This window comes from Bactrocera dorsalis, chromosome 3, assembly GCF_023373825.1.
Source record: "Bactrocera dorsalis isolate Fly_Bdor chromosome 3, ASM2337382v1, whole genome shotgun sequence".
Classification (NCBI taxonomy): Eukaryota; Metazoa; Arthropoda; class Insecta; order Diptera; family Tephritidae; genus Bactrocera; species Bactrocera dorsalis.
In genome coordinates, this window is record NC_064305.1 from 5,244,547 (window position 1) to 5,258,033 (window position 13,487).

General features: G+C 36.7%; 1 protein-coding gene across 1 annotated transcript; it reads left to right on the plus strand.

Annotated features, from left to right (window-relative positions):
- Positions 1 to 5,612: 5,612 nt before the first annotated feature.
- On the plus strand, positions 5,613 to 12,784 carry LOC105228396 (uncharacterized). Its single transcript, XM_049451067.1, has 10 exons — positions 5,613 to 5,631; positions 8,434 to 9,347; positions 9,410 to 9,587; positions 9,638 to 9,796; positions 9,922 to 10,187; positions 10,260 to 10,389; positions 10,603 to 10,892; positions 10,951 to 11,221; positions 11,290 to 11,526; positions 12,383 to 12,784. The coding sequence occupies exons 1-10, from the start codon at positions 5,613 to 5,615 to the stop codon at positions 12,643 to 12,645; spliced, it is 2,727 nt and encodes a 908-aa protein (XP_049307024.1). The 3' UTR covers positions 12,646 to 12,784.
- Positions 12,785 to 13,487: the final 703 nt, after the last annotated feature.

Sequence of the window (13,487 nt, forward strand, 5' to 3'; positions counted from 1 at the left end):
TACGCATATTTTTATAGCGCACTGTCCTATATGTTTTCACCGTAACTTAAAGCTAGTTGTTTTAAATTTAAAAAACTTAGCACTGCGTCGCTGCGACAACATTTTCATCAAGCTTGCGGCAGTTATTATAGCAACAACTGCCCTTTAAACAAAAAAAATAAATCGCATGTTCCACAGCATGTTCCAACGACAGCGAGAGTTTAAGTACAGCAACAAAAATAAAAAGTTGCATTTTTGAAATATGCCACAATAAACAATGCAATATAACTGCCGTTAAAAACAGCAGCAACAACGGCGCAATATTAAATAATAAACGCAGTTGCAAATATGCACGTGGCAGTTCATATTGCGTGTCGCCATGGCGTATGAGTAATATCGAAATTAAATTTTAATGATGCAACTTTTTAATGAAGCCGCTGATGCTGCCGCCAAGCGCTGATTTTTTGGCAGTATGTGTGTCTGAAATAAAGTATGCTTCTTATTATTCCTTTGTTACTCTCTGTATGTGCGACATTATATTGTTGGCTTGTTGGCCTGCCATTTAGCGCCGTCGTCAGTAGCTAACATATGACTGACGTTGAGGCTAATTTGAAATTTTCATGCATATAAATTGGATTTAAGCATTAAATCAGCATATGCGACATGTAATTATGCAGCTCAAAAGGTGTGCGGATTAAAAGTGCGAAGTGATGTGAAGATCAGATACAAATTAACAGAGTAGACTGAGAGCCACCATGGTGTAAGCTGAACGAGAATTAAATTATGTTTTTTTTTTGTGTGGATTGTTCGTTATGCAATCGGATTGCTAAAAATTACATAAAAAATCAGAAAGTTGCCACCTGTTTGCAAATTTTGTTTAAAAAAATTTTCAAAAAAAAACTATGTATTGAAAAAATTAAAAAAAGGCAGTTGTAAATATTTTTTTAAGAGTGTTGCCACCTGCTAAAATTTTCAATTGAAGAAAATTGTTACAATGAAATTATAACTATTAAATGAGTTCGATATACAATTTTTTAAGTAGCTTAGAGTTCGAAATATTTATGTGAAGCGTTGCCAGCAGTTTAATTTACTCATTTAATTATATCGCTAAAAAACGGGATATATTTTTAAACATACATTAAGAAAAATATTTGTGACATAATTTTTTGCAAAGGGTTGCCACCTGATTATTTAAAAATTATAATATATATGAAACGTATTACAATATATCAGACTAAATAACACTAAGAAAAATGTATGTTAAATATATTTTTTTAAGGGTTGCCACTTGTGTAAATTTTCAATTGAAGAAAATTGGTATAATGAAGTAATAACGACAAGATAAGTTCGAAATAAAAGTTTTTTTTTTGGGGTTTTTTTGCAAATCAAAATATTTATGTGAAGGTTGCCATCTCTTTAGTTTTACTCATAAAATTAAATCGATAAAAAATGAGATATACTTTTCAACATACTAATCAAACTTAACATCATTAAGATAAATATTTGTTACATAATTTTTTGCGAAGGGTTGCCACCTGTTTAAAAATTTTAATTTAAAAAAATTTAAGTAATGAAGCTATAAATTCAAAAAATCAAATCTTTTGGAATTTAAAATATTTGTGTGAAGGGTTGCCACACGTTTAAAAAACTTATGTAAACAAATTATAAAAGAAACTGAATACTTTATTTTTACTCGTATACATACTTGTATAAGTATCACATAGCAAATATTTGAGATATTTTTGTTTTATATGAAAATTTTTTATTGGAATGGAACTGTCTTGTATCTAATCAGTAAAAACTAAAATTATTGAAATTAATTAAATTATTAAATTAAACCAAATTCAACTATTTTTCGTACACAACGATATAAAGGGTGATTTTTTAAGAGCTTGATAACTTTTTTTAAAAAAAAAAACGCATAAAATTTGCAAAATCTCATCGGTTCTTTATTTGAAACGTTAGATTGGTTCATGACATTTACTTTTTGAAGATAATTTCATTTAAATGTTGACCGCGGCTGCGTCTTAGGTGGTCCATTCGGAAAGTCCAATTTTGGGCAACTTTTTCGAGCATTTCGGCCGGAATAGCCCGAATTTCTTCGGAAATGTTGTCTTCCAAAGCTGGAATAGTTGCTGGCTTATTTCTGTAGACTTTAGACTTGACGTAGCCCCACAAAAAATAGTCTAAAGGCGATAAATCGCATGATCTTGGTGGCCAACTTACGGGTCCATTTCTTGAGATGAATTGTTGTCCGAAGTTTTCCCTCAAAATGGCCATAGAATCGCGAGCTGTGTGGCATGTAGCGCCATCTTGTTGAAACCACATGTCAACCAAGTTCAGTTCTTCCATTTTTGGCAACAAAAAGTTTGTTAGCATCGAACGATAGCGATCGCCATTCACCGTAACGTTGCGTCCAACAGCATCTTTGAAAAAATACGGTCCAATGATTCCACCAGCGTACAAACCACACCAAACAGTGCATTTTTCGGGATGCATGGGCAGTTCTTGAACGGCTTCTGGTTGCTCTTCACCCCAAATGCGGCAATTTTGCTTATTTACGTAGCCATTCAACCAGAAATGAGCCTCATCGCTGAACAAAATTTGTCCGAAAAAAAAAAAAAAACACTGATTTTGGTAATAAAATTCAATGATTTGCAAGCGTTGCTCGTTAGTAAGTCTATTCATTATTAAATTAAACCAAATTCAACTATTTTTCGTACACAACGATATATGTATTAGGCAGTACATTTATTTCTATCATTAAACTAAGTTGAAATAATTATTATATTTTAGGACGTAATCAGTGCTTGACACACCTGAGCACACTCTCCACTTCCATTTACGCACTTTTGTGGTTTTCTACTTACAACTTACAACCTGCACAATGCTGCCAATTTCTCAATTATAACTTTACATTTTCCATTGCCACTCTTCTTTGTTGTTATTACCGCATGTTGTTGCCATATTTTGAGCAATATTGTGCGTGCAGCTTGTTAATATTTCATACAACATTGTAATCAATTTTAAATGCACGCAATCATGTTAAATATTCCAACGCCTACAGTTGGCTATTTTAATATAAAGTGCGTTTTAATGAAGTGCAACTCTCACAAACATTTTTACATACACAGATGCACACATATATACATTAGTGTCGGCATATGCAAGTGGGCCTCAATTCCCTGCGCAGCCACCCGTCAGCAGTGCCACTTATTACTCGACAGGCACCTGCTCACACGCATACATATTTATGGCGTTTTATGTACTAGTATTTGTGAGTTTAAGCGCCGCGCGTCAGCAATAGTTTTTTTCTTTATTGTTGTGTTTTTTGTGGCGCCGCTTCACCATCATTTAAATGTTTAATAGTTCAATTGTCCATTGGGGAGTATTCGTTGTGGTCGTAAGTATATTATGTGGCTATTTAATTTTATGGTGTTAAATAAACGGTGAATTGGCGGCATTATTGAAATTATAAAATTATTTGGTTATATTATGAAAGTATTAAAAACAATAGTATTCGTCACTTAAAATGGAAAATAACGTAATATAACTTTTCATAAGTTTACGGGAGAAGGAAAAACGATATAATAGAAGCATCTCATATTGAAATAAATTTGGGTTTTGGTTATAAAGTGGTTATGTATTGGTTATATCTGAGAGCAGAAGCATGGAATATTTGAAATGATATGATATATATAATAAAATGTATTGAATCGTAAGCAATAAAAACTCAATTTCGATTTTTTCATGATACGTTGTTTTGCATTTTAGGTGACGATATGTATATGTGGTGGAAGATAATATTGAAAATGAGAGAGAAATACACATATGGTAAATATAAACATATGGTATGGAACATGACCTTTCAATTATCAAATTATTTAGTATATACTTGTATATTTTGAATACCACTTGATAAACTAATTCACTTTGAGATCTTCTTTGTCGAAATTATCGATATCGGGCCACTATATCATAAGGCTGCCATACAAACCGACCGTTTAAAATAAAGTACTTGTATGAAAAACTTTTTTATTTGACGAGGTATCATAATGAAATTTTACACAGTTCATTTTCTCAGCCACCATTATAATCTCCGAATATCTCATTCAGATCGAACTACAGTAGCATATGGCTGCCATACAAGCTGACCTTTCTAAATCCATTTTGTATATGGAAAACTTTTTTATTTTACAAGATATCTCCATAAAATTTTATATAGTTCATTTTCTCAGCCACCGTTATGTTTTCTTAATATGTTATGTAGATCGAATCACTATAACATATAGCTGTCATACAAACTGACCGCTGAAATTTAAGTTCTTGTATGAAAAAATTTTTTATTTGTCGAGATATCTCTACGAAATTTAACACAGATAATTATCTCAAACAGTGTTACAAATATTGTCAATATTAATAAGATCGGTTCACTATATGATATAGCTGTCATATAAACTATGGGTCAAAGTCAAGTGCTTGTATGGAAAACTCAAGCTAAAGATCGCTTTATACCCTTTTATACTATAAGAAGTACACATGTGAAGGGTATATCTGCATCGATGCAGCCGATTTTAGGGGTTTTTATTATTTATTTACACTTACGTACCAACCACGTAAGCGCTGCCTACGCCAATAAAGAAGTAAAGTATCACTCGTTTTTATAGTATTCAAAAACACTCATAAGCAAAAATTAAAAAGTTTAATGTGTTCATTTTCTATATAAATAAAACTTTATTTCTATTAAACTCACAACACATAACTTATTTTCTTAATCCCCTTCACAAGCCTTAAAATACGCACACTCAACACAAGACAACCGCCACCCCAGCTGCCAACGAATTGAGCCTTTCATCAATAACTCTGACTCCGATCTCGCGCGCTGCAACGAGTTGTTTGTCTCAAGCGTGTCTCGCTCTCGGTTCCCTGACAGTGCGTGGGTGGCAGCCTCAGAATGTCAACGAACTTCGCTTGCATAGTTCTGTATTGCATCACAGCTAAACAAAAATAGCAAAAACACAAAAAAAAAACATGAATAGCAATAACTAGTCATATGTGTGCGCGTTTTTGTTGCATTTCGAGGCATTGGCAACGAAATTGTTTGAAAAAGTTGCTGCTGAGATTTAAGTAGTTCTTCTATGTTTGTGTTTATGTTGTTGTTTGGCAACGCACCCACCCAAATGCAATCAATATTGCGCGCTACACTGTTGCGCGCCGCCGGCATTGACATTCGCTCTCAAACTCAAAGCGAAACACATGCATGTGTGCATATATACAAATCTGCTTGCATTTATATAAAGTAGTATGTGTGCTTATGTATTGGTATTATTTCCAAGCGATTTCTTGCAGTTGCAACTTTTCGCGACTGTCGCTGCAGCAGCAGCAGCGTCAAACTTTCGAGACGCTTTTCGATTTGGCGACAAAAGCAGAAACTTTTGTCATATACAACAAATGTTTTTTTTTTATTTTTGTTTTTCTTCTAATACTCGTATGTGCTGTATTACACACATGCTGCAGTGCTGCATATGTAGTTCGGTTTAGTGCCAGCTACCCGCTAGGAATGGAGGATGCAGCCATGTGTAGAAGATCACGCATTATAATTATTGTCACTCGAAGTTGGAAACTCAAAAAAAATGCACGTGGGTGGTCCGGGTGATTTTGACACTTGATGATTAAATTTCAAGGGTAAATAACAAAATGGCGGACTTTGAAAAAAAAAAATCTTTTATTTTAGCAAAGAAAAAGTTGCAAAATAAAAAGTTAAGGGTGAAAAAATTATCGTTACTACCGACAAGAACTATAAGTGTGTAGAATAGCTTGTTAAAATTTGAAAGCAAGCGGTTTAGTAGAAAAAAAGTTAGGACCCAGGCTGACCAGAAAAACAATGTTTTGAGAAAAACGCGTTTAAAGTTCGGTCGACCTTAAAAGTTGGACTCCAAGGCGCTCTAGGAAACTCGTTATAACTCCCGAAATATTTCAAATTTTTGTCTGAAATTTTCACAATATATTTTCAAGAAATTGTAATTTCAAATTAAGCAAAAAAAATTTTGCGATTTTTTGAATAAAAGTGACCAGACTACTACCTTAAAAGCCAGCTATTAAGCTCTGTTTTGTGCACTTAAATATTTTCTCTCATATTACAGTTTTTCCTATTGGGTTCACTTGCAGCCACATCAACTCTTTAATACTATCGGATTTAAAAGTTTAATAACTTTGTAATTACATCTAAATACATTTTTTGTTTTTCTTTAATGTTCCTGAATAAGTTTGGCATTATGCTGGGTATTAAAGTCTGTTATAATGTGATCGTGTGTTCCAATAGTATATTTCAAAGAGATAAGTGTGAGTTAAGTATAGTTTATAGATCTATAGATCTGGTGAAAATGGCTTAAAATCTTTGGTGCTTGATCTACTATGAGTATATGTATTCCCTACAAAGCGTTCAACCCGAACATCAATATTAAACTGATACAGTAACAGTGATTTATAAATTTATCAGGGAGAACTCAGCTTTGCAGCATATGTTGACGACAGCAACAACATCAAAGAAAATCACACAACTTCAATGCAGCTACAAATGCTTCAAACAATCTGTCTCACTTTGTAAGCTTCGTGTGCTTTCGACAGTGGTTCATTTGCTTATTTATGTGTGCATATACCTTGTCATGCCAACTCACTGGTTGCGTGCCTTACCTATTATGACGAATGAAAGAGTTTCCGAAATTGCAACTTTACTGGGACTTAACATCTAAATCCAACTGCATGCGAACCAAGAATTTCGGGCGAAACTCAGTTCACTATAAAATGAAGCATTCATTGATATTTGCACGCACGCTTGCGATGTCACACATAAACAGATGTGATATGTGTGCTAGATGTGTGGCAACTTGATGAAGCTTAAAAGCAGACGTTGCATTATTGCACGAATTGCACGCGGCGGCGGTGTAGGGGTGTGTGGAGCACCGAAAATGGTAAGGGAGTAACTCTTTTGTTGTACTTGCTGTTGTAAAACGTATCAGGCTTGCTGCTTTAGCGTTCAATGGCAGCAATAGCTTTGCTTCCCTCTTTTGCTTTTCCAACTCTTTCTCCCTCCTCCATTGTATTGCGCCGCGCACGCATTGTTCAGTTGCCAGTTCGCCTGCATTTGGCAATCTGCTTGACGCATTGAATTTTTATGGCTCCTTTCAGCTACCACCACCCAACGCACGCTGCCTTTCCGCCGGCACTTTAATCAAGCATTCTGCGCTTAGCATTGATTGCACATCAACTATTTCTGCATGCAGCGGAGAGTGACTCGCTAGCGTGCCGGCTGCCTTGCTATCTCTTTGCTTTCGATTGCATCTCTTCGCTCTTTAATAGCGGCAATTTAAAGCTATCAACTACTATGCACTTTCACGTTCTTGATGGATTGCTCCGTTCGTTGCGCCGATACTTTAAATGCATGCGCATCAGTATGTTGCATGACCCCTTAACTATGCATATATGCAACTTCATCAGAGGATGTTGATGATACCCACGACGGTACATCTTTAGAATACAATTATTCACAATCATTTGGTCGGAGAGTTTCATGTGCCTTCGGGTTTTATATGGATTTCTATGGAGAAGGATTTAAAAAGTATTTAAAAATTTAACCCTGTCAAAGCAATATTCTGTATTCGGATATTCGCTCCAAATCGCCTTTGAAAGTATTTAAGTTAAGAAGGTTATTCGTTTCGTTTGATTTTTTATAGGTTATTTTGTAGGTTCTTCATATAATTCTCATAGCAATTCATCCTTCATGTTTCATACTTCATATTTCATGTTTCATACTTCAAATTTCACTCTTCATATTTCATACTTAATATTTGATACTTCATGTTTCATATCTCATACTTCATGTTTTATACATTATAATTCATTCTTCTTATTTTATATTTCATACTTCATGATTAATACTTCATATTTCATACTTTATACTTCATTCTTCAGATTTTACACTTTATATTTCATACTTAATATTTGATACTTCATATATCATACTTCGTGTTTCATACCTCATACTTCACATTTCATACTTCATGTTTCATAATTCATACTTCTTATTTCTTACTTTATTCTCAATATTTCAAATTTTATATTAAATGCTTCAAAGCGTCCCTTAAATTCACCAGATTCCATGTATTTCACAATATACATTTCGACTTTACAACACTCCTCATGATAATGCTACAAACGAATCAGCTGTTTTCGAATTTTATGTTTGACGTTTCCAAGACAGTTTAGATTTCAGACAAAGTCATTTCTCTGAAAAAATTTTCTTAAAAATACTATTTAACAATAACTTATACGGCTGCTTATAATCGACTTATATTAAAACCACGCGCTGACTTAGTCAAGTGAAATGCGGTGAGTGAATTAAAGACCAACTGTTTCCTATGACAAATATAAAAATATTAAAAAATATTTAAAAAATACAAAAAAATTCAAATAAATTGCATAGCAAATCAGAACCGCCGATAGTGCCGCCCGCAAATGACGTAACACCTTACTATTCGGTACAAAGTGTTGATTCGCGCACGGATAGATCAGATCCAAGGATATTTCTATCCGCCCTACCGCCAACACCGCAACCTTCACCAGTGCAATACACCAACAAAAGAAACCAAGCATCAGCTTCAACTAGCACAGAACCTCCCACAAAGCCAATTACTGTAGAATTTGGCGCACGGACATCTAGTATTAAAGAATTTACGCTACCGGGCACAGACTTTGGAACCCAAACATCGGCGAGTCTTGCTGAGGGTAATAAATCGGACCAGACTAACAACGAGGGGGTAGATATGAGTGTACCCACACCACCAAAAGTTGTTAAATACAGCACAGTAGAAGAAGCTGAGAGTAATATAACTGAAGCATCAGCTGATCGTGCTGAAACGCATTCATCGGCAAGCCAATTTCATGTATATGATAGAGAGCCAGACTACGCCGCGGAGGCTGGACGAGTCAAAAAGTTAAAGAAACTACGACATAAAGCATCCACGCCATCTAGTATTGAGTCCTCGTTTATAAGTACTCAACGATTTTCAGCACAACCTAATGATGCATGGAAAGAATCAAATGAGGAGGCCAGCCTTGAGAGTCAGGCTTACAAATACTTTGCGGATGATCCCAATGCAAACAGGTATGACAAAAGAGCGAGAGGTAGTGAACCACCGTTAACTAACCAAAATGATCCGAACGAAATGCCAATGCAAGGCTGGGATGAGTTAAATCAACCAAAACTAGATGTTGGAAGCGTCAAGCGTGTTGGCAGTTCTTCATCATTATCTAGTGAACCGTATTTAGAAGCTGGTTTCCCCACCAACTTAGAGCTAGGCGATGGATTCGTGAGTATATAACAGCGTTTTATGGTGTAGTCCTGCTCTGCTACCATTCTTATTCACTACAGCTCTATATGACAATACCACCGGACGGCGGCTATGGCTGGTTCATTGTGCTTATCTCCTTCTTCTGTCAGGTTATAGTGGATGGCATAATTTTTTCTGTCGGCATATTACTACCCTACATTGCCGAAGATCTGGGCGAGACACAAACTGCCATCGTACTTGTGGCTTCGATACAAGTTGGTAATGAGCGCAATGTGTGCCCGCGAATTATAAAGTAAATGCCTGTCAAGGTTGCTATTTTCTTGCAGGTCCAGTGGCTAGCGCTTTTATCAATAAGTACGGCTTTCGTGTGGTGGCTTTGCTGGGCGCCATCTGTTCAATTATTTTCATATTGATCGGTACCTGCAGTTATAACATGGCTATGTTAATAGTGTTCTACAGCGTGCTCGGTGAGTTTCTATAGATCATAAACACCAAGTAGTAAGCGCTTTGACGAGCTTTTGTGAGCTTTCACTTAAGCTCTTAGTACCCTCATGCTATGCGCTTAGTATCTAGTTTGGTTTTCGTGCTGCAGGTGGTCCATCGCTGAGCTTAATTTGGGTTTCCTCACAACTCATCATCGGCTATTATTTCGAACGTTATCGTCCCATTGCCAACGGTGTCTCGTGCGCGGGTGCCGGTGCTGGCATCTTGATATTTTCCTTTATGAATGCGCAAATTTGTCCGGAAATTGGTTGGCGTAATACGTCGCGCATACATACGGCATTGCTGTTGCTTGTACTCATAATGGGTATAACATTTATTGAAGTTACGCCGACGCGTATCGCAACGGTGAAGAAGGTGCGTTCCATAGAATAAATATTTCTGAGTTGTTTATATATTTATATTTTGTATTTATTGACCATATTTTAGGAAGAAAAGTCGTCTTCTTCAAGTGAGGAAATAATGTCTGTGCCTTTTAGCCAGATACGTTACTCACGATATCAGCAGTCTGTCACCGTAAAACCAGCATCTTACGAAAGGGGTCTGGAGCAGATGATTGGTGAGTAAATGCCGTGCGTTCAAGCTTTCGTATGCCTTATAGTACTTGGTATTCCTTCAAAAGGAAAATTGAGAAAGTGGGAATCAGTGATCGGCGTTTTTATTCCCATGTCTTAGAAGATTTAATTTCTATTTGAAGGCTTTGAGTGAACTCATGGTCGATTTCATAATATTCTCCAGTATTTGTATACTATCTACCTTGGACTCATTTCAGAGGAATATGACCCAGAAAGTGTTACAAAAATAGAAAAACTCTGCCCCTGCTGCTTTCCCACCCGACCAAAAACGCGTAGAAAAACCACTGAAACCATACCCAGCATTGCAGAGGAACCAGATGTGGAGCCCGATGCAGAACAGGAAGCTGAAAAACGACATTTTCTCGTACGTATAGATCCCATAGAGCGTGAAGACCTCTTTTATACAGGAGCTGCTGCTTACGATAGTGACCCCGAGGTAAATACGCGACGCACAAGCAATCATTTAATCGACATCGATCATCGACGGGTAAGCGAGCAATCCCACATATCGAAAAAAGGCGTTACTAACACTGAATCTCTCTCAGGCCAGAACCATCAATTATTCGCTATCCGTAACGCGCTCGCAGCGTTCATACCAACAGGCGAAACGCCGTACACTTTCCGAACTGCGAAATCGTCATAAGTGGCCATTGTTGGCTTACATATCGCCGACTAATTGGATGCCACCGAAGCTGCTGAATGCATTTGCACGGCTTTTCGACATGAATATGCTGAAGATTATGGAATTTCGCATACTACTATTGTCGGCGTTCTTCTTTCCCATGGGCTTTAATATACCCTTTGTGTACTCGAAAAGTGAGTGCGCTTGAAGCAAATACCATGTATTTACGATTATATATAATTCTTTGTTTTCTTGTTTTTAGCGCGTGCGGAAGTGGATCCATTCAATGCGAGCCTCATTTCACCCACCATTGGTTTGTCCAATTTCATCTTTCGTATTATATCTGGCTTTGCTGCCAATAAATATCGCTCGCAGACTACTTTTTTGTGCGGTGGCGGTATTGTCTTCGGCGGCGTAGCCACATTGGCGAGCGCCTTTTATGGCGAAGATGTTGTCTGGTTTCAATATACATATGCCGCTTGTTATGGTGTGGCGCCAGGTGGGTTCAACAAATTTATCAAGGACGATAAAGCACTTTTGCATGACAGAATTTATTTCACAAAACACTTCGGAAGGTTTTCAAATATCATAGAGAAAACGTACTTCATTTACGTTGAAGTCAAGCTCAACCCATTTGGCTGAGAGCTTGTGGTTTCAATATTTTCAAGAAAATCTCTCTTAATAAGGAGACTCATAATATGCACGGAAAAACTCGAAAGTTTCCTAAACATCTTTCCTTAACCCAACTCTCGTAGTATTGGGCTCTGTGCTGACATACTCTAGTTACCATATTTCGATGTAGAGGTCTCATTCTCTTCATAGGCAGCTCATTTGCCACTCAATACCTCTCAACTTGTCAATAAATGCAAAGAACAACTGATTACAGACCTAGTGGTAATGAAACGGACTTTTAGGAGAAATTTTTTCGACAGTAACTGGAGAGCGGTGGGGTTAGCGGAGAGAAGTTGATGAGTTGTAGCGACAGAGAACGTTCGTAAAGAAATTCTCCGAAATGTGCCAACTTGTCAGTCTTTGATCGGATAAAAATGAGTGTCCCGTCCGATTACTTGAACCCAACTGTCTGTCAAGGGAATATTGGAGAGAAGTTTGCTTACATCGCTAGAACAGATGTATTTTTCATTAAATTCAACATATTTTTGGCGAGACACTTTAAGTTGAACAGATCTGTAGAGTTCTAAGCAATGAAACGATATCACAGCAAACGAAAGAGATTTAGCAACCGCTGGAATTCAAACCAAAAACACACGGGCGCTTATAAAACACAAATATCCACGTTTTTTCAGTTTTAATTTTTTTTTAAATACAAGAACACACATTCTCAATCTCTCTTTCAGCTTTCTTCTCAACGCTGCGCGCCATCATTTATGTGCGTGCTTTAGGTTTGGATAAGCTCACCAATGCTTTTGGTCTCACCGGTTTGGCTATGGGTCTGGGTGTGTTTCTGGGCACCACCACCGCTGCGATACTGAATGGTGTGACGCACCGTTATAACGCCGCTTTTGCATTCTCGGGCTTATGCTTGATTACGGCGGGCGTGCTGAAATTGATTTTGCCGTCGTTGATGCGATATAGAGCGAAGCGCTTAAATAATTCTTAATTAGAGTGTGTCTTAATTATTATTTTGTTTGTGAGAATAAAGAAAACTGAAAAGTAATGAATGTTTATTACTTATTTAGTAACGGAAATTTGGTTATATGAATTAAATTGGCTATTCTTATTGTATACAGAAGCCACGAAGTTTGTAACACACGGGAAACATAGAAAACCCCATAAAGTACTTATACCGGGGTTTCCAATAGGGATGACATATACGTTTTGCAAATTTTTAAAATGCCATGATCGGATTTTGAGAAAAGATTTAGTCTGGCGTCCATATAAAATAGTTCTCACTCAAGTACTGAAGTCACTGTACCACTATAACCCTCACGAATTTGCTAACTTTGCCTGGGACCAACATGAAAACGACAGTGATATTTTTAAGAAAATCATCTACTCCGAGAAGCTCAGTTTCATCTGACTAGTGCAGAGAAAATATACAAATTTCGCATGAACAACATTCACCCAAACTGAAGGTTTTCTGTTGTGTTTGGTCTGGTGGAATCAGCGATTCGTACTTCTTGAATGAAGCTGTTGACACCATTACTGTCAATGCAGAGTTGTTTAAATCGATGATAACAAATTTTGTATAGACGCAATCGGAAGAGGTTCCTCTTGGCAACACCTGGTTTCAACAAGACGTGCAACAACCGAGTTATTGCGAGAAAAGTTAGGAGATTTGATTATTACTAGAAATAGTGAGATCGAATGGCACCATTTGACTACTTCTTGTGTAGTTTTTTGAAGTCATTGGGCTTTAGCAATAAACTGGACTCTCTTTAAGCTTCAGTAATCAATATTGAACGTGATATGCATGATATACAACTTAATTTACTGGATAAA